The following is a 25433-nucleotide window of genomic DNA, read 5'->3' on the forward strand; positions in this document are numbered from 1 at the left end:
ATAGTTATGCTATGATTAATAGTGGCATAAGTGCAATGCATAAAGGGGCCTAAGTAAATATAACAGACAAAGTGACAAGTGTGACCTCCAGCACTTTTTTTAATTGAAAACAAAAGTATAACTGCAGACATATTATATATAGTTGTGGCAACAATATAGTGTCAACTAGATAAGATGACAGATGGAACAAAGATATGCAGTAGGAGATCAGTTCTTTAAATCAGAAACAAAAGGTGGGTGATTTCAGGCAACATCAAATAATTCAAGCTCACCTGCATGAAGAGCACATAAATTATCATCTCATAAGTTTAACTTTGAGTCAAAATCTTCTATGTTCTCTTACAGATAAAATAAAACAAAGTAATACAAGGCAGTCCTGCTCATCTTCATATGAAAGTTGTTCCAGGCAGTAACTAGAGTTTCCAAGAAGTCTTCTTCTCTCCTGCAATCTTCTGCTCAACTCAAGATGGAATACTGTGCACTAGGATTGATCATCATCTTTGGCTACACTGATGGGAGCCAACCTTTTTGGCAAGCATGCCACAAATTTGCCCCATACCCTCCCCAAGTATGTCCCCCTTCCCTTGCCCAATCTGCTGCTCTACTTTTGTTTCCTTCCCAATTTGTTCTTTCAGTTTCTGCTTCCTGCCCTACCTGCCACTGTGCTGCCTGCCCCTTCCCAATCTGCCAAGCACAGAGGATGCACATGCTACTTGTGGTACCCATGCCACAGGCTGGCCACCCCTGAGCTATACCATTTCTTTCAAGCTAAGGCCAACTACAACCTGCAATATCCCACAAGTTTGAGCCCTAGGAAGCTGTATATGAAAAGTTAGTCTTGAACTTGTTTTTTTTTCCCCGCTCTTCAATAATTGAACAGACAGATTTATAAAAATTCTCAAAATGGTAAATTTTATGAATGGATATTTGCTTGCTTACTACAGATCTGCTTATTATCTGTCACTATGAGGCATGTACAGTAAGTAGCACATGAGAGTTTGATAGTAATATTTCCTGCTTCTGTCAACAGGAAATCAGGTTTTTTTTAATGTTATTGCGAGAGCAATAAATAAATAAATACAATCAGCTACAACACTTACACCTCCACATTATACCAATGCGAATAAAGGAGGGGGAGGACGGACTGAAGTTAGTATACCAACTACAGATATGAATCTCTCTTCTTTTACCAGAAAGGAAAAGAAATCTATTTCTGCTATTCCCTTAAAAGCTATGCAACCAAATTTTTATAAGGGCATCTGTGGTCTAGTAGCTATGGAAGAAATTTGGAAATTAGAAGTGACAAAGAGGCTTGGAATAGGTGCACAGTGTTCAAACTGCAATTCTACCACCCACTTAATTTCAGGTCAGACAAGACATTTGGCTTTCATGTGTCTGTGTTAGCTTTGCTTGAAAGTTGCATTTCACTTAACTATATAATGCATGACTAAGAAAAAAAACAACTTACTCTCACCTGCCTCCCTGCTTTAACAGGTCAATTAAAGTAAATGGCTAAACTACAGTAGCTAAAATTGAAAAAAGAGACTTTTCTTATACATTTCTACTGCTTTTACAGCAAAAGCTTTGTTATCTAGCACCGAAGGGGAATGGGGTGCTGGATAACCAAATATGCCAGTTACCTGAGATGCTGGTTGCCCCTCCTGCCGTGTAAGTGTGCCAGGGGACAGGGAGGGGCGCCCCGGACACACTGGAGAAAGGCTGCTATGCCCCGGACCATGGGGGCTTGGCGAAACTGGAAGTGCCACAGTGGGCACTTCCAGTTTCACTTTTGCCACATCGACTGGCATGCTGGTTAGTAGAGCAAGCCAGTTTGTAAGGTGCCAGATAACGCAGCTTTTACTGTAAAAGTTTTGTTTCTGAGACTAAAACCTAAGTACAAACCTTTTCTACAAACACAGATTCCCAGAACTAGAGAAGAGGGATAAAGCAAACAAGAAAAATAGTATGGAAGAATGAGCCAATTCCTTACTGGATGACTGATATTAAATATCTCAACAAGAAGCTGAAAATATTATTTTTTTAAGTTAAGGTACTAAACAAAGACCAAACTGATTCTGCATTCAATCTATTCCATGTTTCGGTACTGTGTTGTGGACTGAAGATAGTCTATCCCAAATCTGTAATCCAACTTCTAGACCACAATTAAAAATGGGATTTGAGCCTCTCCACAAAATCTGCTGAAATCCCTGAATTCAAGCACAGTGTATACACAGGTGACAGGATTATGGCAGCACAGTAAACCCAAAATTGAAGACCTAAAATCTAAACTAATTTCTATTAATATCAGTCACACAAATCATAAAATCTTTTAACACTTACTCCTCAAATGCCCTTTCTAAGGCCCCTGACACATGTTCATTTAAAAGGCACCATGGGATCTGATCCCCAGTACTAACAACTGTGCTTATTCTATGCCACACATCAGGAATCAGATCCCAATAGCACCCTTTCTACTTGCCAGTGCAGGGGAGCCCAAGATAATGATCCCAGGCTCCCCCTGCCCCAGAAACTTAAAAACAGGATGCCCACAGGTTTGGGGACAAGGCCAATGATCAGCTGACAATCAGGGGCTCAGAATTCCAGGCCAGTTCAAGACCTTAGTGAGAATCTTGACCAGAGCTGATAATCAGCTCATTGTCAACCCTGGCTCCAAGTCTGCCACATGTTCAATTTAAAGATGCTATACAAACCTGCCATAAAAATGTAGGACATTTGCAGCACCCTTGCCATTTATGCCACAATTAACACATTAATTGCACACAACTATAATGTGTAGAGGAGGCCTAAAGCAGCATGATCCCATACTAAGAACCAAGGACCATTAATACCTGTTTAATAGCGCATTATACTTTGCCCAACTCATGAATTCTTTTTACACAGGTGAAATTGGTGAGAATGACTCTCCTCTTTTTTTATAGGCCTTGATCTCCTAGTAATCAGCTTTTCTTCTGCTAATTTTGGGTTGGCTATCCCTAAATTTCTCTCACCCCCTCCCCTCTGCTATTTTTCACTATGGTGTGCCTGTCTCCCTGTGATCAGTGACTTGAGGAAGAACATCTTGAAAAACCTGTCTATTTCTATCCCATGGACATAGCTGGTGTAATAAAAGATATCACCCTAAGAAATATTTGTCTCTGATCTAATATATTTTAAATTGTTTATCAAATTTTACCTATTTTCAGAGAAGAAAGCTCAGCTAGTTAGCAAACAGGGAAAATCTGTGTGTAGAGGTACACTGATATATCAGTTGCATATTGGATGGGAATCAATATCAGGTAAATTAACATATCAGCTATCAGCTCTTTTAACTGAATGTCACCAATAAATGCCACATGCATGTGTGCAGTCAGGAATGCAGCCTAGCAGCTTGAAGAGCAGCATCCTACCAGTAAGTCTATGGGGGGGGAAGAGGCTTGGAGGTGGCATATTAAGTCCCCCACAGTGACAGAAGGAGAGGGGCAGGTGCAGCAGCAGGCACTGGTCAGCCAGGGCATGGTCTTGGACAGAGCCATGGGAGGCTTGTCTAGGGATTGCAGAGGTGGGATAAAGAGGGGACGTGTGGGGGATGGCTCCCTGCCATTGCGCAGCCCTCTAGGGTAAGCATGCCCCCCGCCAGATTTGTGCACAAGGTAAGGGCAGGTGGTCTATTGCTAACTCAGGGCAAGGGGCTGTGCCAGCCTCTTCCCAGCGGGGGGCTGGGCCAGGGCTGTACTCGGGGTGGGTTGGGGTGGGGTGGGCTCCGCTGTGTGGGGAGGGCAGTGGTAGCAACACTGGGAGAGGTGGCTATAGGGAATTTTGGGGTGGCTATAGCCCCCCAAACCACCTCATAGTGCTGTCCCTGCTCAGGGCAATGCGCTCTGCTGCAATTGAGCTTGCCTCGCCCACCTACCCCGATCACAGCCCTGGTCCATTCGCCTCACCAGGAAGAGACTGGCTTAGCCCCTGGCCCCGAGCCTACAGCGGGCAGCCTGCCCTTGCCCTGCACACAAATTCGGGAGGCCATGTGCTCCCCGTGCCCCCCCGGGGATGCACGTAGCAGCAGACAGCCACCCCCCCCCCCACATCCCCTGGACAACCTGCCCGTAGTTCTGTCCTGTGCCCCACCCAGCTGGGCAGTGCCAGTGCCTGTCCCTGCCCCTGCCCCACTCCCTACCTCACTGTGGGGGCCTTGATCTGTCCTCCCACACCCCTTCCGCTCCTCCCCCCCAACCCCCAAGACTTACCAACAGGACACTGCTCTCCGCATTGCCTAGCTGCATTCCTGTAAATCAGCTATCAGATTGGTATCAGCCAATATGCTGGTTAATAATCAGTCATCAGTACTGTCTAGGAAAATCTTTATTAGTGCACCCCTATCTGTGTCTAAAGTTTATAAAAAATCTGTTAAAAGTTATCAGTATATCTGTGTGAAGGAAGGTTGTATTTTGGAAAGACTATGGTTATCAAACTAGACAAACCTAAAGAAATATGACAAAACAAGATCAACTTTCACAAAGGGAACATTTTAACTGCTTCCCCTGCAAAAGTTAATGAAGTAGTTAATGCATAAAACATTCAACCATCCTATTTAGAAAAAAAACACAATTTGCATCAATTTTGAAGACTGAATTCAACTATTTAAGTGTAATGCATAAGGATTTTTTAGCCCTTCTACAAGAACAAATCTGAATGTAACCTTGATTATGTTTAGCTATTGGTCTGTATACACAATGGGGAGTGGGGAGGGGCTTACTTCTCACGCCCTTTAGTTATCTACAAAACCAAGGAAAACACAATTTAGATTTCAGAAATTTTGGAAACTCAAGTCCTTAGCTACTTTCTATTATTCATTAGCCCATGCAGTGTACTAGAAGTAAAAATGCAGTTACCTCAGATTTTCAAAGGTTCACTCTGGAATCATAATCCTTAGATATTTCTATTATCCCATTTTTAGGGCTGCTCTTTCTTCTGAATTAATAAAGGTGCTAATCAAAGGACGGCATTTCTACATTCTATTTAAAAATCTCAGAGCTCTTCTGCCCACTACTCTAGAAACTTGTTTAGGAGATTTATGCAAATGATTATTAAATACCCCAAACAGATCTTTTTAGTACTGCTTGGGATGTTAGCATTGTCTGTCTGAATACTGAGATGGTTCCTATATAGTTCTCCCAATTAACAACTTTGTCTCTGCTATTTATAGCAATACTAACTCTTGGTCTAGGTACATTAAATACCAACCCATCAGTAAGCTTAAGCCATCTTGCTAGCAAACAGTTTCTCCCCAGTCAATTGGTCAACATTTCTTCCACTCTTGTGACCTTTTCACTGCAGAGAGAAAGCCTCGTCTTGTGTGGTATAAAAACTGTTTTCATCGTGAGAAGCTTAATCCTATTAAAAGATACTGGATAAGACTACTTACAGGACTTGCAAAGTAAAAAAGCTAGGGTTAGAAGTTACCAGTGATCTCTCTGAACAATTAAGCTAAGGCACAGTAATAAAAGATTACAGTAGCTGGCATGCCAGGCTTATAAGAGGTTTCCATCATGTACATACTCACATTATAGGGCTCATGGGATTAAGCAGGGGGAAATAGGGAACAGCACATTCTTCAAGAATCTGTTCTAATAGATTTAGATTTAAAATAAAACCAACTTAAATCAACAATATCTTGCCTCTTTGTAACACTATAGAAGAAAGCCCATCTGTTGATTATAATTTTAGTTTATTTAATGTCAAAAGAATAAATAAAAAAGAGAAAAGGACACCCAGTCTCAAAAAGGCCATCATTTTTCATTCAGAGATGCATTTGTTTTGCTATTCATTCAAAATTTGGATATGCTGAAATAATCTTGTCAAATTAAAGGAGAAAAATACAAATTTTACTATACAGATAGTGATTTCTTGCTGACAATGAGCCATGTAACCACCAATAAAAGGATTACAAGGCAGCTAAAATGTGAAGCCTTTCAGAAATATGGAGGTATTTCATAAGAGAAGTGAAACATGCCTTCAAACTGGAGGCAACAGACTACTACCCATCAAGAGACTGCAAAATACTTTGTTAGTATAAAAATAGCTACAGTCCTTCAGCTTAACAGACAAGTCACCAAATTGGAAATAGCAACATACCTACCAAAGGAGTGTTACAAATTTTATATTGTATCTCCTTGCCCCAAGCATAATTTAAAATACTATTTTAATAAGCAAATATAATTGGTACATATATATTTATTCACTACATCCAATAAGATCCAGTTACCTTTGTTTCTGCTAACCACCGATGAGGGTCATTCTGCAACCCAGGTGCAAGTGATATTGCCTTCAAAAAAAAAAAAAAGAAAGAAAGAAAAGAAAAAGGTTAGACCCACAATAGAATTTTTCTGATTTACTGAAGAAACAAACAACCAGTAATTTAAAAACCCATTATTAAAGACTGCTGTTGGAAGGCTTATTCATAAATAGTTTAAATGACTAACTTTACATTGGTCACATTTAAATGGTAATGTATGTAATACCATTTAAATCTTATTTAAAATGCAAGGCAGGTCAGCAGCTCCTTGGTAGAATGTAATTCTGCTTCTGTCCAAGTTTCAGTATAAAATCACCACAATAATGTGATAAGAACACCCCCAAAATACTGGAATATTACGTTATATTTATATAAAAATCAACAATGCATCAAGATGCGCATTTTTAGCGGGAAGTTTTGGCTGCTTCTTGATGAAAATTAGGTTTAATTTACAGGAATCTGAATTGCTATCGTTTATTTTTATTTTTAAGGATGAGTTTGGAAAGCATCCAAAGCCATTTCCCTTTATTTTTTAAGGGCAACAGACTGAAAAGCTACTGGAACCTGTAGCACATTCTGGAGTGCGCAATGGGACTTTGTTTTGGAATGGGATCCAAGACTCTGACAAGCTGCAATATTACAGAATAAAAGAAATGTACAGGAAGTACCACTGAAAATGCGTTATTGCGTTACAATGAAGGTGCTGTAATGCCTTCATGTAGGTAGAACACAAGATATTATACTTAGTTCAGATATCCGAGACAGAGTATCATATTCTTCCTTATGATTATCTGTATAATAATTCCAGTCATTTTGTGCTATTATGGAACACACATGATGTGCCTCTATTAGGGCATTTCATCAACCTGTAATAGTGCAAATAGTCCTGCATACCTTTCTTCACTTCTGTCTCCCACACTATATTATGTAAAGATAAAATATTTCATCAAGCTAATGTTAGTCTCATGTTCTATGTTATTTATTTAACAGTAATTCTCTTTTAGGTAGATTCATTTTTCATTATTTTTTAAAATGTGCTGAAGGAAAAAACTCAATGCATAGATTTGTACTTTTAAGGAAAGTTTAGTTAAGTTTAAATTCATTGTCAGTTTAACAGAGCAAATATCATTTTAGGTGCATGATGGAAAAGACCATAATGCAGGTTGACATATTAAACCTCTATGATGTTGTTATTTCTTTAAAAAAAAATTAAAACAGTTGCCTGGAATTAATTTAAAAGCATTTTACTGTATACCTCTCTTTGGTGCATACCAAATGAATGCTTGTAATAACTTTATTTCTTTAACAGGGCTTCACTGGGTTCTAATATCTATGCAGAAATTTAAGGAACAGTATCACTGTTCTTATTACTGTACAGTAGTTTATATTAGAAAATACTGCTGAATTTGAATCTAAGCATGAAGCATCTATGTAGCTAACATGTTATACACATTGCTGCATGAGAGATGTAGACTCTTTAACGTGAGATCAGCTTATCGAAGGGTCCATGACCTATGCTTAACCAATTTACTTACTTGAATGAAAATATTAGCATTTTAAGGATAGGTTTTCACATGGCAACACATGCTGGTTGAAAGAATAAATCCCCAAAACACACATCTGTATCTTAATGTAAAAAAACAACAACAAAAACTCCAGTAGATGACAGTTACTAAAACTGGTCAGGTTTTTGCTTCTGGAAGGGCTGGAAGGATACTGAAGTTTCGATATTTACCCTTTCAGACCCCTCACAGTGATACTTTTACTAGAAATAAAAAGTTTTAACTAGCCCCCTTCCAAAGCCCTTAAGAACACCCCAACAGTTGGGATGAAAAGTATTACTGAAGTAGAAGAAGAAATATGTCCCTATTTTCTTAGGGCTGATTGCACTGTTGCATAACATCCTGATGAGTTCCAAGATGGGGTGATAATGTGGGGAAGGGGAAGGAGAGAGAGAAAGAGCTATCAAGAAGCTCACATTTGCTTTTTCTTCTGTAGCAAGTAATTAAAGTTGCCTGCTAATACTGAACAAGTTAGAAGCTGAAGGCTTTTAAAAAAGAAAAACCAGATCTCCATATTTTGAAATTACTTTTAAATTACACCTACAACTTCCAGGAAGGGTGTGAATTAAAATATTAATTCTATCTGTAGTGCCTAATGTAGCCTTTACAGATCAGAAATGGGGTATATGTGAAAGGAGGAAGGTTAAGCATTCTGCATTTTATTATGCAGTGAAACATTTAAAATATGACGTCTGCATGCCCAGACTGTCATCTTCAGCTCCAACATACAAGTGCCTTTAAAGTGTTTAGAGAAATTTCCCCAGTGAAAAGTCTTTTAGCTTAAAAAGAACACATACACAACACCAGAGCAACAACATGCACTCATTTTTAAAAATGTATTATATGAACTAAAAATGCATGTAAAAGCAGTCACCTGTAGAAAATGCATTGTAGTCCTTACAGATATAACCCATTGGGTTACTTAAGTAAGAACTCATAAGAATTTGAATTAGAAAATGTATCTGGTGTACCTATCATCTGGCTAGATATAAGCAACAAAAAATAATCATTTGAATCTTTGAATTTCTGAGTCATTTTGAATCTCTGAATTTCTGAACTTAAGAAAAACTTCACATGAACAGGATCTCTGATATTTTGAAGGTACTTGAGAAACTACTGGAGTATTTGAGAAACTACTGGAAATTTGGCAAACATTGTGATTAAATAAACAGCTAAAGCATAGTGCAGAGCTTTGTTAAAACCCAGGGGCTTGAGAAGAATGGAAACATACTTTGTTAACCATTGTAAATGAGGGAGACATATCACATAATATGAAACTGTAACTGATATATAAGTAAGATATGACATCTGAAATATTAATATTACTTCTGAGCAAGACAGCAAAGAAGTTAATGTAGAACGACAAACTGTTATTTTTGTCCATGAACAAACACAATGAGGTTAGTAACGAGGCAGGTGATTTAAAAAAGCAGGTAGTATTAACTGGACACAGCTACTTACAAAGAAAAACACTGGCAAGGAGAAAGTAGTTTCTGGCGATGCACATAAGAGTGTTCTCACTACTTTTTGAAAAGGTACATGACATGACATAAGTCCACCCACAATATGCTAAATACCATATTTTAAAACTATGACATTTGTTACACTGGTAATTTTGCACTCCACAAACTATTCATTTGTGACTACCAAGCATCCATACATACAATTCTATTATAAGTGTCTATCAGAGAGCTAACTAAAAAAACTCTATGGTAGACTGAGAATTCATATTTACTCTAAACTTCTCCACAGAGTCCCTGAAGAAAATTTCACAAGCAGCATCTATTTCACTTCCTATCATATTGAGAATGGATTCCTGCTCCATCTCCAGGCGATGCAGTTGATCCTTAAGCTGCAATCTGGCCTCCTCCATTCTCTGCATGTGATTTTCTTCATTGCTCATCTGTTTATCCTGGACCGAAAAAAAAGGTATATGTATATATAATATTTACTACTTGAATGAAAAGGAGGCATCCCTAGATACCTCATAGCTTTACACAATATAAAGAGACAGTACTGTCTATTTACTATTAAAACAAGCAGGAATAATTCAGAAATAGGACGGTTTGCAACTAACGATCCACTACACTAGCAAATTAATCACTTTCAGATGGAAGATTTTGACTCATTTACCCAAATCAAAAAGAAAAAGCAAAAGAAAAATCATTTGTCATGTCAAACCATATTCCTACCAACAGACTATTTTAACACTAATGTTACTCATCTTTCTTGGAAATAAACACTGAAAATTCATATTCATAGCACCAGCTAGTGCATCATAGATGGCACAACACTGTTTCACAGGAAAGATTTCCTTGGATCACTGAGCCTAGTCCCCACTATTGTAGGTAGCCACATCATGGGAAAATAGGTAGAACCATCAGCAATGGGGAATATCATGCATAGTTTGTACTATACAAGTACAAACAGCAATGGACCCAATGACTTGTGAAATAGACAGTACAATCATGGAATCTGATACAATACCCAAATCTAGAGCTTTCATCAGTTGTCTTCTTCCTCAAGCCAGAAATACCCAGTGCCAATACTTGTCTTTCTATCTTGTATTCAGATCTGTCAGAGGTATCTGAGCTCAGCAACTTCACAGCCAGAGATCCTTGAAGCAAAACAGCTTTTGTTTTTCTGGTACTCTTTACATGCCCTTAGGTGAAGCTTGTGTTGAGAGAACACCTTGTAACACAGACACTCTGGCTGAGGAGATTCACACATCTTAGATGTTCATCCAATGCCAAGAGACTAAATATAATAGTCACCTTTTAAAATTTGATCTCTATCTTTGGATTGGCCATGGAGTATTTAGGCAGAACTACGTCTTACAACTACTGCACTTACTCAAATATAAGATGACCCTGATTATAAGACAACCCCCAATAATTAGACTCTATTTATGGAAAAAATATAAATTTCTTATAGTACTCCAGGTAAATAATCTAATTATTGTTGGTTAACCTTAAATTTGTTCATTTCCTACTGCTACAGCAGAGAAGATAAATTTAGATCAGGTAGAAAGAACCCTGGCTCTCTTCCCATCCTCCCAGCTTCTTCTCCCCACAGCACCTCTCCCATACTCCTTTACTGTCTGACCCTGGCTCTCCCTGAGCACATGGAAGTCAGGAGCAAATTTGAATACACTAATTTCAAAATAAACAGACCTGTGGTAATTTGCATATAGCACCCATGGACTCTATTCATGCAGAAATGATACATAATACCTTTTTTTGGAAACTACTGCAAGTTTTAACACATGTACTCCACTTTTAAGCAGCACTTTTGTACTTGCTTACATACTACAAACTATGCGTGATATTAGTCCATAGCCAAAAATCTCATGATTACCATATAGTTCATTGGGCTGGGCCCCAGCAGAGTCAACAGTGTTTCAAGCCACGGTGACCCCTAAACACTGCTCAGTATGTGTATGCACTCCAGATACCCTACACAAAGTATCCATGAGTTAATTAGCCCCCAACTCATGACTGGAATGTGATGTTCTTGTCTCAAGTTCTGGGATCCTTCAAAAATGCATATGTAAATGAGGCACAGGGCAACCTTGTCTGGCTCCACCTCATGGAGGACAGGGCACATTATCATATGCACCAGAATAAGAGAGGGGGTGACAGAAGGAATCTGGGTGAATTGTTTGGGACCCTGTTTGGTGATCTTTGCCAAACATTTAAGGCTAGTGAAGAAACAGAAATCCTTGGAAATGGGAAAGAAAGGCGCTATGGGAGTGAAGAGCAAGTGGAAATATATGCAATGTAGTGGCTCACCATGATTTAAAAAGAATCGGCACCAAGGGAGACTGTGCTTAATGGGCAATGCCATATGTCTTGTTCAGGTGGTAACTCTCCTTACTCAAGACATTGAAGAGAGCTTTGAGACTGGGGAGAAGGTCAGTACTGCCCCAGTGGACTTCACTGCTGCATATGACAGTCTGACTCTATGGCCTCTATTACAAGCTCCTCCATATGATACATGACAAAATGATCATTAGATTTATTATGCTCATGGCTTCAGAACTGCAGTTTCACTCTCAAGACCATCAATGGACTTGAGAACCTCCCCAAAAGTCTCAAGAATGGTATCCCACAAAGCTCAGTACTTTCTCCATTGCTTCAACATGTACATTGTCAACCTGCCTGACTCACCCAGTCCAAGAAGTACGGCTATGCTAATGACCTGGCTCTCACCAAATCAAGCAAGCAATAGGAAGCCATTGAATCCACTTTGACATCAGACGTAAACACCCTCGCTGACTACTTTCATAAATGGCATCTCCAGCTCAGCCTCACTAAAATAGTAGCAACAGCCTTCTACCTGAATAACAACCAAGTGAAAAAAGAAATAAAAGTCAAGATTGGTGTCTGGACACTTGAACTTCGTCACAACTGTCACTTATCTAAGAGTCAAGCTGGACTGGATCTATCTGGAAGGAGTCCAGGGTAAGGTTAAATTTCAGAGGAGCTCTTATCCATCACCTTGCTGGCATCACCTGGGGTGCAAGTTTCCAAACACTCTGCACCTCTGCTTTGGCACTTACATATGTTCCTGCTGAGTACTGTACACCAGTATGGGGCCAGAACACATTCACTAAGGTAGTGCATTCCAGACTTAATAGCATCATGAGGACCATCACTGGATGCTTTACACCAACTCCAGTTGACTGCTTACCAGTCCTCTAAGGTATTCTCCCTCAACAACTGGAGACAAGCTGCTACTCTGGCCCTAGGCCTCGAAGTTTATGAACCAAAACATTCTTTGCACTCCAACCTAGTAACCACGAGCCAGGAAACCAACTATCAGCTGAAGTCTCAGAACCCATTCTCTACTCAGGCCAATAAGCATATCAAATCTGTAGATGGCATGCCATCCACAGCATGGACCTCCCATCAGTGAAGCAGGCAATATGCTCACAAGAATTGCAGCTAAAGAAATTAATCTCCAACACCAGTTTCTGCCCCTCAGGAGGAAGGATCTGTACTGCTCTTAACCATCTCAGAACAGGTGTCGGACAGTTTAAGGCAAGCATACACTCTTGGGGCCTCTCCAAAGAAGCTGGCTGCAGCTGTGATGCTCAAGCTCAGACTGCCAACCACATCATCTACAAATGCCCTTAGGGCCCTCCTTCAGGCATCCAAAGTCTTATTGACATGGACCATTTTACATGTTGCTGGCTTTCTGGCCCTCATGCTTCCGATGTATGAGTGTGGAAACATTCACCTCATCACCATCATCAAGTGGGCTGCAAAAATCTGTCCTTGGGGTAGGTTCCTATTAGCACACTTGTCCAATATAGGCCATGTATTTTATTGTCATGCTCAGTGTTGGCATTTAATTTCATAGTTGGTTTCCAGTACTAAGTATATGCTGCTTGTGGCAGCAGTTTGATGACAGTGTATTTAGTGAAGTTTCCTTGTATGTGAATGTAAGAGAGGTGTTTTCCCCCATATGCTGATAGGTGGGGGAGGGAAGGGGCGAACCTCATCTTGTATTCAACAAAATTTAGTATTTCATAATGCAAGCAATACAAACCTCCAAAATAAGCCACCAGAATTACCTGTAGAGAAGATATGTTCACATTTCATAGCTCTCTGGTGAGAAGGAATGGACACAAGAGTGTGTGCTACACTTATCTTTTACAGATCCCAAATATTTAGGAGCACTGAAGAACACATCAGTAGGCTATCAGAAGGTTTTAATAGTTAAGCTACAGTGACTGATTCCCAGGTGTGTGACTACACAGGACATTCAATTCAAAGAAGAATCTGCCTTTTATCATACACCGGTACGCACACAGCTTACTAAATCCAAGTCAGGGGAGTGTAACATATATAATCAAAAAAATGGTGTTTGCTTACACCAGAAATATACAACCTGCTGCTAATTTTATTTCCTGTAACTTCAAGAGGAAGAAAGCAAGCTTTTAAAATAATTTTAGTAAGGCTTTTTGAGTCCTAAGCACAAAGATGATAGAAGTTTTTTTCTGAGGCTGGGATTAGAAATATCTTAAACAACACCAGGGCATACAGAGAAAGGGGAGCTCCCCAAAAAACTATTACTACTAGAGGCAATGTTAAACAGAATACTGAGTACACACACAAACTCATATGGTCTTTGCAATGAACACATATGCATATGTGTATCATCTTCCCTGAATATGTATATGACATATTTTGTATTAATATGCCATATTTTAAAAGAATATTTTCAAGAAGTAGTGATAAGCAGGGATCCTAGTTTTCCCTGATAAAAAACTGCAAATTCTCCGATAAAAAAAAATCACATCTCTGATTAAAAACCAAAAACCCGTGATTAATGTTTTATTGATATATAGTTTTACGGCAATTTGGAAGCCTACCAGTGCCTCGATCACTTTAATAACATAAATTCTAAATACCTATAAATTTTGGTATTTAATTTTGGGTTTTTTATTACGGGAAAAAACAGAACTCCCCCTGCCCCCTGGGTCACAGAACACAGCTCCAGGCCTTTCACTCTCAAGCCACAGCCCCCCAGTCCTGCCAATGCCCCTCTCTCCCCCTATCCCCTCAGCCTTCTGACCCTTCCAGTACCCCTCACTCCCCGCCCACAGCCCTGCTAGAGGGGGCCCCCAGCTGCCAGAGCTACAGGGGCAGGGGCCCGGGTCTGCAGCCCCATCCCCCACAGCAGTGCCTGAACCCCGGTTGCTGCCCACAAGAGGCAGTGGCTGCTGCGGCGGAGTGAAGCACAAAGCCTGACTTTCCCTCTCCTACAGGCAGCACAGCCGTGGTAGGGCAGTGTGGGCTGCCTGCTGTGGGATCGGGCAGGGTGGGGTGGCTCCCCACTGCTGCACACACTCCCAGAGTGGTAGGGGGGACCTGTGCTCCCTAGATCCGTGTCCAGGGTGGGCCAGGATAGAGGCAGGCTCCCTGCTGCGGCATCCAGCTCCCCACTCTGCTGCCCTCCCTCAGGGCCTCCACATCCAGGCAGGCAGTAACCATTGCAGCAGGGCAGAGCAGGTCTGGGCGGGGAAGCTCCTTGCCACTGCAAGCTCTGTGCTGTCCTGACGAGACATCCCTGCATGTCCCACAGCAGCAAGGGGCACAACCTCATGCCACCACCTCTGCTGCTGTGGGGCATGCAGGGGATGCCTCATCAGAACAATGCAGAGCTTGTAGTGGCAAGGAGCTTCCCTGCCCAGCCCTGCTTTGTCCCTGCCGCTCTGGGTACTGCTTGTGGAATTGCAGAGGTCCTGGGGGCGGGCAGCATGGTGGGGAGCTTTAGCCTACAGCAGGCAGCCTGCATCCATCCCTGACCCAGCTCTGCATACATATCTGGGGGACACTGGTCCCCCTTTCCCCTCCCAAAGTGCCCACAGTGGTGGGGAGCTGGCCCACCCCCCTGATAAGTTGCCTGCAACCTATCCTGCTCCCTGCCCCAGCCCTGCTGCCACACATTGCAGCCCTGGGCCCCAAGTCCCATGCACTGCCCAATTGGGCAGCAGCCCCAGCCCCAGCCCTGCCCAAATCCCTCCCTCCCTGCCTATAGGGGGGGGTCTCAATCCCCTCCCCCCCACTAGACTTACCTGCAGGTGCTGCTCTCCAGGCTCCCATACATACACATGGAACCCCCCTGCCTAACCACCCTCCTTCCAGTCACCTCAGCCCCTTGTAGTCTGGAACTCTGCCATTTTGCAGAGGACTCTTTGCAAAAGTGAAAATCCGCATGTTTCCCTGTTAAAATAAAAAAAATCTGTATTTTTCTTGAGTAAAAGGGAAAAATCTGTTTTTTTCCATTTTCCATGGGAAATGGAAAACACAGATCCTTGGTGATAAGCTAACAGACTAGTCCTACAGGGCCCAGAAACCCCTCACTGTTTTCAGGATGGAGCTTTACCAGTTAATGGAAGAAACTATGTATTTTGTTAGTTGTCTAGAACAAAAATGGACTGGACCTAATGAGTCAAGACCCCTTACAATATTCCTTTTTATGTTTCTAGATTGAATGCAGAGGGGCATGGAGCAATGAAAAAGTGTTTCCCAAGCTTTAAAATCAAGGGTTCCTCTTAAATCTGCAAAATTAATTAGACTGAACATTATAAAAGACTTATTTTTACTTGACAGATTGAACCTAAATATTTGCAATCTTAAGAGAAAATGTTGAAATTAGACTGCTCTCATAATTCAAGTTAATTTCCTTGCCTAAATTTAAGGAATTTTAACTTCATAAAATAAACTATAAAACCACAGGACAAAAATTACCATATTTACCCAAATCCAAAACAACATCAAATTTAAGATGCCCCCACCACACAATAATTAGATTCTATGTACAAAAAATGTATACATTTGTTAAAATTTCCAGGTATAGAATCTAATTATGAGAGTGGTACCTTAAATTCATTCCCTATACTACAACAGCAGGGAAAAGAGAAGCAGAGAGGCAGTCGGGGGGGGGGGGGCAGATCCCTCCTTACCCTCTACTCTCCCCACTTCTCCCCCCCGAGGCTTGCCCATGTCCCCTGAAGTACCTGAACCCCCTGCTCCTTACCCACCCCCCACACCCACTTTGGATTCAAGTAAATACCAGTAGATGTGTCGAGAAGAAATTTATGTAGCTCATGGAAGAAACACATTACTTGTCTTAATATGTTTGGCATAGATGCATGGTAAATGCATAGTTCAGTGTAAATAGAGTAAAAACAGCAGTCTTCCTTTTTATTTTTTAGGTCATTTTTTAGCACACTGTTTTAATGTAGTTATTCACAGTATTTAACTTGGCAGGTTAATGGTTTGTTTTATAGCTTTCTTTGTAAAACACTACAAACTAAAGAGAAAATTACATTCATATTATCGGCATCTCTTTTATCAGTATTGTAGGACAATCAACATAGCTATTCCATGGTTGCTTTTTCACGTACAATTCTCACAAAAACAATTATCCTCTATTACACAATTCTTCAAATCTCTTTATTCTCCGCTCTCAAAAACCCAGGACTACATTTGTCTCTCAGTATTGATGCAGTATGCAGTTTGGTCACAAAAATGAAGAAAAAGATGGTATGACAAACAGAACCAATAGGGCTTCTAATAAATATCTTGTGGTATCTAGAGCCAGAATTAAGTCAGTTGGCTTCTTCAGCATCCAATATTTTAAGTGGTATATTAAATTTCACTTTATTTAGAAACAATTTAATTCATACTGAAAATTAAAGTGAATGGATTGAAAACCTAATCAGATTTGCAATGGTCACACATTCTTTACTAGGAGTTAACTAAGTTTACACCCAATTAAGTAAGGTGTAATCAAGAGTTATATGATTGATGGCTATGCAATGAGTGGAAAAAAAAAACTCAGGTCCAGTGCAAGAGGTCAAATGCCCATATCATAAAAGCCAAATTATTATTTCTATTGATTCAAGAAAAAGCACGTAAAGGTGCATCATTCCTGCAAGTTCAGGGAGTAGAAACTGCATCCCTTTCAATCACAAGGGAGAAGTTCAACCAAGGTAAAGTGAGGATGGCAGCAGACTCCATATTCCCCCAAGCTCAACCACTAAAGGCAGGATTGTTTTGGGATTGTTACCTTTCAACCACTAAAGGCAGGATTGTTAATAGTTATGTTACCTTTCGTCTACCCCAATTCTGATCCCTCCTAATTTAATTTACCCAGTGCCAGGATAGCATTAAGGTGAGGGTTTTTTTGTTTGTCCCCATTCTCCCTACCCTCTCCTCACCCTCCCTTTAATGGCTGGCGTAGCTATAATTCCCAATTCTCACACCAAGCTTTCAGGCACTGAATCAAGCCCACCCTTAGTTGAAATGCACTAAAAGAACATCACTTACAATATTATATACCTAATCACCAACACACTTTTCAAAACAGTGACAACCTCCTTCTGAAGAAATGTCTGGGAACTAAGATCAGAGCACAAGCTTATACAGATGGAAGACTCTAAGCTATTGAGCTGTGAAATGAAATCAAAATCAAACTTTTCTAGAAGACTTATTTCTCTTTTGGAAGTCCAAGAACAATTAATTCTGCTCCCAATAAAGTCAACAGGAGCTATATTTCATGGGGAACCAGATCAAGCCCAGAATCTACTTTAAAATAAAGCTCTGTTAAATAAATCATAACTTTTGACTGTCCTTCAACATTTTATAAAGGAAAGGCTATATATATATATATATATATATATATATATATATATATATAAACAAACAAACATTTGTGAAGATTGTGAAGCATTGTAAAAGAACTGCATTTTCTACATTTCACTGCAACACCAGGAATAGAATAATCCATTAAAGAGGAAAAAATGAGTTTCTAGTTGTGTAAGAGGAAATTAAACAGAATTTATACACCAGTAATATTTATTTTAACTCAGTCATGCCACTAAATGGTCAGATTGAAAAATGTCCATCTAATTTTGTGCTAATCTTTTTAACAGGGGTGCTTCATCAGGATCTGGGGGAACATCTGTTCACCAGAGCACCCCAAGGGTTGACAAGATCGAATGGTCACAAACTCCGCTGCGACCGATTCAGGCTGGACGTAAGAAAGAACTTCTTTACTGTCCGAGCCCCCATGGTTTGGAATAGACTGCTGCCGGAGGCAGTTTAAGCACTCACTTTAAACGCCTTCAAGACACATTTGGATGCTTATCTTGCTGGGATCCTATGACCCCTGCTGACTTCCAGCCCCAGCGGAGGGGTCTGGACTCGATGATCCTCCAGGGTCCCTTCCAGCCCAAATGTCTATGAAATCTATGAAATCTTATATCCCTTCCATTTGATGTTAATTTTCATCACTTTTTAAGACTTCAGATAGAATGTCATTTGAGAGAGAGAATTCATAGATTCATAGACGTTAGGGTCGGAAGGGACCTCAATAGATCATCGAGTCTGACCTCCTGCATAGACAGGAAAGTGCTGGGTTCAGATGATCCCAGCCAGATGCCCATACAACCTCCTCTTAAAGACCCCTAGAGTAGGGAAGAGCATCACCTCCCTTGGGAGCCCATTCAGATGTTGGCCACTCTAACTGTGAAGAAGTTCTTCCTAATGTCCAGTTTAAATCTGCTCTCTGCTAGCTTATGGCCATTATTTCTTGTGAACTCCGGGGCACCTTGGTGAGTAGAGCCTCACCAATTCCCTTCTGTACCCCCAAGATGAATTTATAGGCAGCCACAAGGTCACCTCTCAACCTTCTCTTGTGGAGGCTGGAGAAGTCCAGGTGCCTTAGTCTCTCCTTGTAGGGATTGGCCTGCAAGCCCTTAACCATATGAGTGGCCCTCCTCTGGACCCTCTCTAGGTTATCCACATCCCTCTTGAAGTGTGGCACCCAAAACTATGCAGTATTCCAACTGTGGTCTGACCAGTACCCGATAGAGGGGAAGTATCACCTCCTTGGTTCTGTTTGTCTTGCATCTGCTGATGCATGATAAAGTGCAGTTAGCTTTTCTGATGACTTCGTCACACTGACGACTCATGTTCATCTTGGAGTCCGCTAGAACACCAAGATCTCTTTCCGCTTCCGTGCTACCAAGCAGGTAATTTCCTAGGCAGTAGGTGTGCTGGACATTTTTCCTCCTTAGGTGCAGCAGTTTGCATTTCTCCTTGTTCAATTGCATTCTATTGTTTTGTGCCCATTTGTCCAACCTGTCCAGGTCTGCCTGCAGTTGTTCCCTGCCCTTCAGTGTGTCCACTTTTCCCCACAGTTTTGTATCATCCGCAAACTTGGATAGAGTACACTTCACTCCCTCGTCCAAGTCACTGATGAACACAGTGAAGAATATCAGTCCAAAGACCGAGCCCTGCAGGACCCCACTACCCACTCCCTAACAGGTCAATACCGACCCATCTACTACCACTCTCTGGATACAACCCTCTAGACAATTTGCGACCCACCAGACTGTGTAATCATCCAAGTCACAGCCTCTTAACTTGTTCACCAGCATGGGGTGTAAGACCATATCGAAGGCCTTCCTGAAGTCTAAGTAAATGATATCATTTACTTAGACTACAAACAGATATCATGGTTGAGTGCTATCTAGAACTGAACTTCTTAATGTGAAAGATCAACCTTGTACATCTTCAAAACACACTGGTGGCAAGAGACTTTTCACCTGAAATCCTCCCTTAAGAATGAAGGCAAGAAAAATTTGGTTGGTGACTCCAAGAGATGCATGCTTGTTCACATAAAAATATACCTATTAAATTAACTATCAGTAAACCGCAGACAGATTAATGCAGGGACAGGCAAAATATGGCCCATGGGCCAGATTCAGCCCTCCAAGCCATTTTATCCAGCCTGCAGGGCCCTGGATACTTGCCAAAGATGACAGGAACCAGGGGCAGTACCATCCAGGGGAAGCTGGTGGAAGGATCCAGCACCCAGGCTAGCCTGACCCCCTCCCCCCCAGAACATCCCCACCCTTTCTGCCCCCCACCCCAACCAGAAGCCACTGCCTAGCAGTGGTTTCTGGCCTGGGCCTCTGCTGGAGAGGGAAATTCAGGTAAAGGGGGGGAAGGGGGCCAGGGGAGGTCTGTGGGTGATCACCCCAGTCCTCAAGCCTGGGCTGGCTCCTCCCAAGTCCTGCAGTTGCAGCTATGCAGTCAGGAACTACGTGGTGCTGGAGCACTGCAGTGGCAGGAAAATGGGAAATGTGGCAGCAGGCAGGAGAGGACTGGCAGCAAGTGGGCACACAGCAGCACACCAACAGCTAGGTAGGAGCATGGGGCCCACACCAGTATCCCAGGGCCAGGACCGGTGGGGCCCAGAGTGGGAGGCAGGAGCGTGGGGTCCAGGCCAGCAGGGGCTCTATGAAGCTGGGCCAGGTTGCACCAGAAGGGAGTGGGAGGAGCCAGCTCAGCTCCATAGAGCCCCTGCAGGCCTGGTTCTGTGCTCCTGCCATTCCACTTGGGTCCCGCTGGTGCTGGCCCCGCACTCCTGCCTAGCTGTTGCTGCAATCCCGTGTGACCCCTGCTGCCACTCCCTCCGCCTGTAGCTGCCATTTCCCTGATTTTCTGGCCACCCACCCACTGGCCACTCCGGCACCACATGGCTCCCGGCTGCATTGCCGGACTGCGGGAGCACAGGGCCCATGCCAGTACCCCAGGGCCTGGAGTGGGGGGAGGGGAGGTGCACGTATGCATCCATGCAAGGAGGGAGGAAGGGGAAGAGAAAGAGAGAGCAATGAGGGAGGTACAGAGAGAGAGAGAGAGTGTGTGTGTGTGTGTGTGTGTGTGTGTGCACGCGCATGCGTGTGTGTGCGTTTCCCTGGTCTCGTTCTATGACCAGGCAACAAAAAGCTTATATGTGAAGGAGGAAGTCAATGTCATCTTCTTGGACTTCCAGAAGGCTTTCGACACAGTGTCCCACCCAATTCTGGTGGGCAAGCTGAGGGACTGTGGCACTGACGAATGCACAGTCACATGCAAACTGGCTCCAGGGGCGAACCCAGATGGTGGTGCTGGATGGGTCAATGTTGACCTGGGACGGTGTGGGCAGCAGAGTTCCCCAGGGCTCGGTCCTTGGGCCGGTGCTGTTCAACAACTTTATTAGCGACCTGGACAAGGGTGCGGAGAGCACCCTGTTCAAGTCCACTGATGATACCGAGCTGCGGAGTAAAGTGAATACACCAGCAGGCAGAGACCGCATCCAGGCAGACCTAGATAGGTTGGAGAAGTGGGCGGATCTGAACAGGATGCGATTTAACAAGGAGAAGTGCAGAGTGCTGCACCTGGGGAGAGGGAACCAGCATTATGGTTATAGGTTAGGGGCTGACCATCTCAGCAGCACAGAGGCAGAGAGAGATCTTGGAGTCACGACTGACTCCAGGATGGATGAGTCACCATTGCGATGAAGCAATAGGCAGAGCCAACTGCACCCTGTCATGCATCAACAGGGGCATCACTAACAGGGCCAGAGAGGTCTTGCTCCCCCTATATACGGCGCTGGTCAAGCCGCAGCTGGAGCACTGTGTCCAGTTCTGGGCACCATACTTCATGAAGGATGTGGAGAACCTGGAGAGGGTCCAGAGGAAGGCCACTCATATGGTTGAGGGCCTCCGTGGCCAGCCCTATGAGATAAGGCTGAGGGACCTGAATCTTTTCAGTCTCTGCAAGAGGAGACTGAAGGGAGATCTTGTGGCTGCCTACAACCTTATCAGGGGCCACCAGCAGGGACTTCGGGAAAGTCTGTTCACCAGGGCCCCCCTTGGAGTCACCAGGAACAATGGCCACAAGCTGAGGGAGGACAGATTTAGGTTGGATATTAGGAAGAACTACTTCACTGTAAGGGTGGCCAGAGCCTGGAATAGGCTTCCCAGAGAGGTGGTGCTCTCACCTTCCCTGGAGAGCTTCAAGAGGAGACTGGATAGGCACCTGGCTGGGATCTTATGACCCCTGCCACCCCCAGTGCTCCTTCCTGCCCATGGCAGGGGGTCGGACTCGATGATCTGTCTAGGTCCCTTCCGACTCATTGATTCTATGATTCTATGCACTCCCCACCATACATATATACCCACACCCTCAAGCCACCCTCCTCCCACACACAATCCTCTACAAACCCCATACCCACCCACACCCCACCTCTCCACACACCCATATGCTTCCACACCTGTACACCCCCCACAGGCCCCCTACAGACATGCCCACACCCTCCCCCCCACCCCACATACCCACCCACAGTCCCCCAAAAACTTATACCCACCTACCCCGTCCACAATATACAAGAGCAAGACCTCATCTTAAGCTATTGTGCAATCACCTGTGTACACTACAAAAACACATGTAAATCAAGAGAAAAACATTTTTTGAAATCAAATTAATGAATGTTGTAGATGCTTGATTTGTAGAATATAATTTGGTAATTTTCTGGTTCCAAGATGGCAAAACCCCTTGCTGGAAGAAGTACTTCCAGGTGCAAAGGTAGGGATTTTCAGGGCAGGACTTAAGGTCACAAGATGGCAATCAGGGGGTAGGGCACCTGTCAAAGGGCAGGGTTACCATACTGCCCTTGACAGCTTGCCAAAATTTGGGAAGCGGCCCTCCACCCGAAATAATTGCCTGCCCCTGGACTAATGCATAATGGAAGAGCTATATGGGGATTCAGGGTATTGACCTGGGCTGTAGACATTAATGGTATGCCCAGATTCCACGAAAGTCCATAGAAATTTATATTTGTATCCTGTGTGACAAGTTTTAGCAAAGCAGGGTACACAGGTAAGTCGTACAATCTCTCCAAAGCAGAACAGCCAGTAAAAATGAATGAATAGCACATATACTAGCCAGACTCTAGTAGAGTTATGCATCCATACTTCAAAGCTAAAGGCAAATATAAACAAATTTATGGATTCATTAATTTTTAGAAACATTATTGAAGGTCTATGCTGCAGTCTTCATAAGTACTTTAAATCAATTTACTAATAAAAATGCTTTCATTTATTGCTACTGTTTTCTGTTGCACAGCAATTTCTAAATTAAAAATTCACGTCTCAAATAAACTTTATATTCCATTAATGGGAGTATTTTCTCTGTCATCCAGCTATATTACTGCAGCTCCCTCCTCCTGACCATCTCAAATCCTACCCAGCATCCCTACTATTGCGTAAGTTCTGATGAGAAGCCTGCAACTTTTTCTTTTTTTAAATTCACAGCTGCCCATCATCAAACCATGCTTTTGTAATCTCAAGGCTAGACTACTGATATGTGCTCTATATGGGGCTGCCCATGACAGCTGCCCAGAATCTGCAGCCAGTGCAGAAAGAAGAAGCCCACCTTCTGACAGGGGCAGGCCACCAGGACAACATTAGTCCATGCTCCAGGGACTGCATTAGCTTCCTGTGGCTTTTTGGGCACAATTCAAGATGCTGGTCTATAATGCCCTACATGGCCTGGGTCCTAAAAAGCTAAAGGGACCACTTTCTCCCTTCTGCTCTACCATGATCCCTAAATCCAAGTGAGAACAACCTCTGGCAAATACCTTCTGTGTCTCAAGTTCACTTATCCAAAGCATGTGGGAGGTCACTCTATGGCTAGGTATAGCCATTCAAAAAGCCTGTGGCAAAATAGATCTGAGTTACGTGGTTTTCTGCAAGTGGTATATTTTAGATCAGTAGCAACCAGAGCAAACATTCAACCTTTAATGGGGGGCAAATCTTAAACCAGGTTCCAGCATTTTTAAACCAGTCTGTGTGCTGAACTTCTGTTCTGTTATGGGTATAGACTGGTTTCTGATCACTTATACCAGTAAAAGTATAATGTCTGTCCCTGGCCTAAGTTGTTACTCTTCTGCTCTGGAACTCCTTCCACTCAAGGCCTTCCAACATGCAAGCCTGACAATCTTTCAAAAGCAGAGTAAGATCTTTTTATTTGGGTGAGGTTAAGCTTGGGTATTTGGGGAAGTAATTGTTTCATTACTGTTTTATTATTTTATCTGTTTTTATGATTTTGTTATTGTAAGTTGCCCTGAGCATTCTTGGGGAAGGCAGCATAGAAATCTACTAAATAAGATAGAGCCATGAAAATCCTCCTCCTCTTCTCTATGGAGAATATTTTACTACATTTCACTTTCCAAATTTCTACTGGTTCCTCTTTCTCTAAAAGCATTATAATTTTAAATATTGTCTTCAGTTTCAAGAACAACACAATTGTGTTCTTGACTACATCGGACTTCCTGTGTTTCCCTACCACCACCAGCTCATTTGGTTTATACCTAACCACACACTTTATCATATCTCCCACTATCATTTCCAGAAATGGAATTATGAATTGCTATGACTAAAGGAAGAATGGACACCTGGAACTAAAATGAATGGGAAAAGAATGAAGATTGTAAGTAAACTCACCTCTTTCAATTCTCTGCTCAAAATATATATTATTCCAGGAAGTCTCTTGGTATTAATTTAATATGCAAGAAAGTGTGATTATTTGAATTGCAATTAAAACTCCTACATTATTATGGAGTGAAACCTCTTCCCTTTCCATTGCCCAATACATCATGTCTATTTTTACTATCATGTCTCTATTTAGATTTAATTGCTCAGAGTAGGAACTAATGTTCTTTTCTGTTCAGCATTGTCTCAACAGAGTTTACGGTACTCTTATAAAAAACAACAACAATTCCAGTGAGAAGGCCAAAGACAATTTATTAATTCCAAAGGAAATGTCTTCAATCTCATTAGTACTGGAAATGTATTTTTCTTACATGAATTTTTGTTAAAAACTAGAATTTAGTATATTAGTGGTTTGAAGCACTGAAAAGAATACAATAAAAATGATACTCTCAAGGACAGAAAGATTAAAATGCATCAGACTGGAAATAATCTAGATTTTTCTCCTTTATCCTCTTAAACTTATGTGATTTATTAATATAGAAAGACACTTTTGGCACACGAGTGAAAACAGGATATGACTCTTAACTATAAATTTAAGAGTCTAACAATCAGCTTCAGAAATAGGAACTCAAGACTTAAAACTATAATGCATTTAAACAACAGCAGAAACAGTAAAGTGAAGGGCTACAAAGCAGAGATATATTTTATATATACACTAGAAATTACCATAAATAGCAGC

General features: G+C 42.1%; 1 protein-coding gene across 2 annotated transcripts in view; it reads right to left on the reverse strand.

The window, feature by feature from the left end:
• The window catches only part of CEP128 (centrosomal protein 128), a 382053-nt gene that overhangs the window by 188787 nt on the left and 167833 nt on the right, over positions 1-25433 (reverse strand). For both annotated transcript variants that reach the window (XM_090033819.1, XM_090033818.1), the window contains 2 exons: positions 9590-9766; positions 6263-6322 (listed from right to left, as the gene is read on the reverse strand). In XM_090033819.1, the coding sequence (XP_089889945.1) occupies positions 6263-6322; positions 9590-9766 (237 nt within the window). The remainder of the gene's footprint in view (positions 1-6262; positions 6323-9589; positions 9767-25433) is intronic.

Source organism: Crocodylus siamensis, chromosome 2 (genome assembly GCF_052110815.1).
Source record: "Crocodylus siamensis isolate JL-2025a chromosome 2, ASM5211081v1, whole genome shotgun sequence".
NCBI lineage: Eukaryota > Metazoa > Chordata > Crocodylia > Crocodylidae > Crocodylus > Crocodylus siamensis.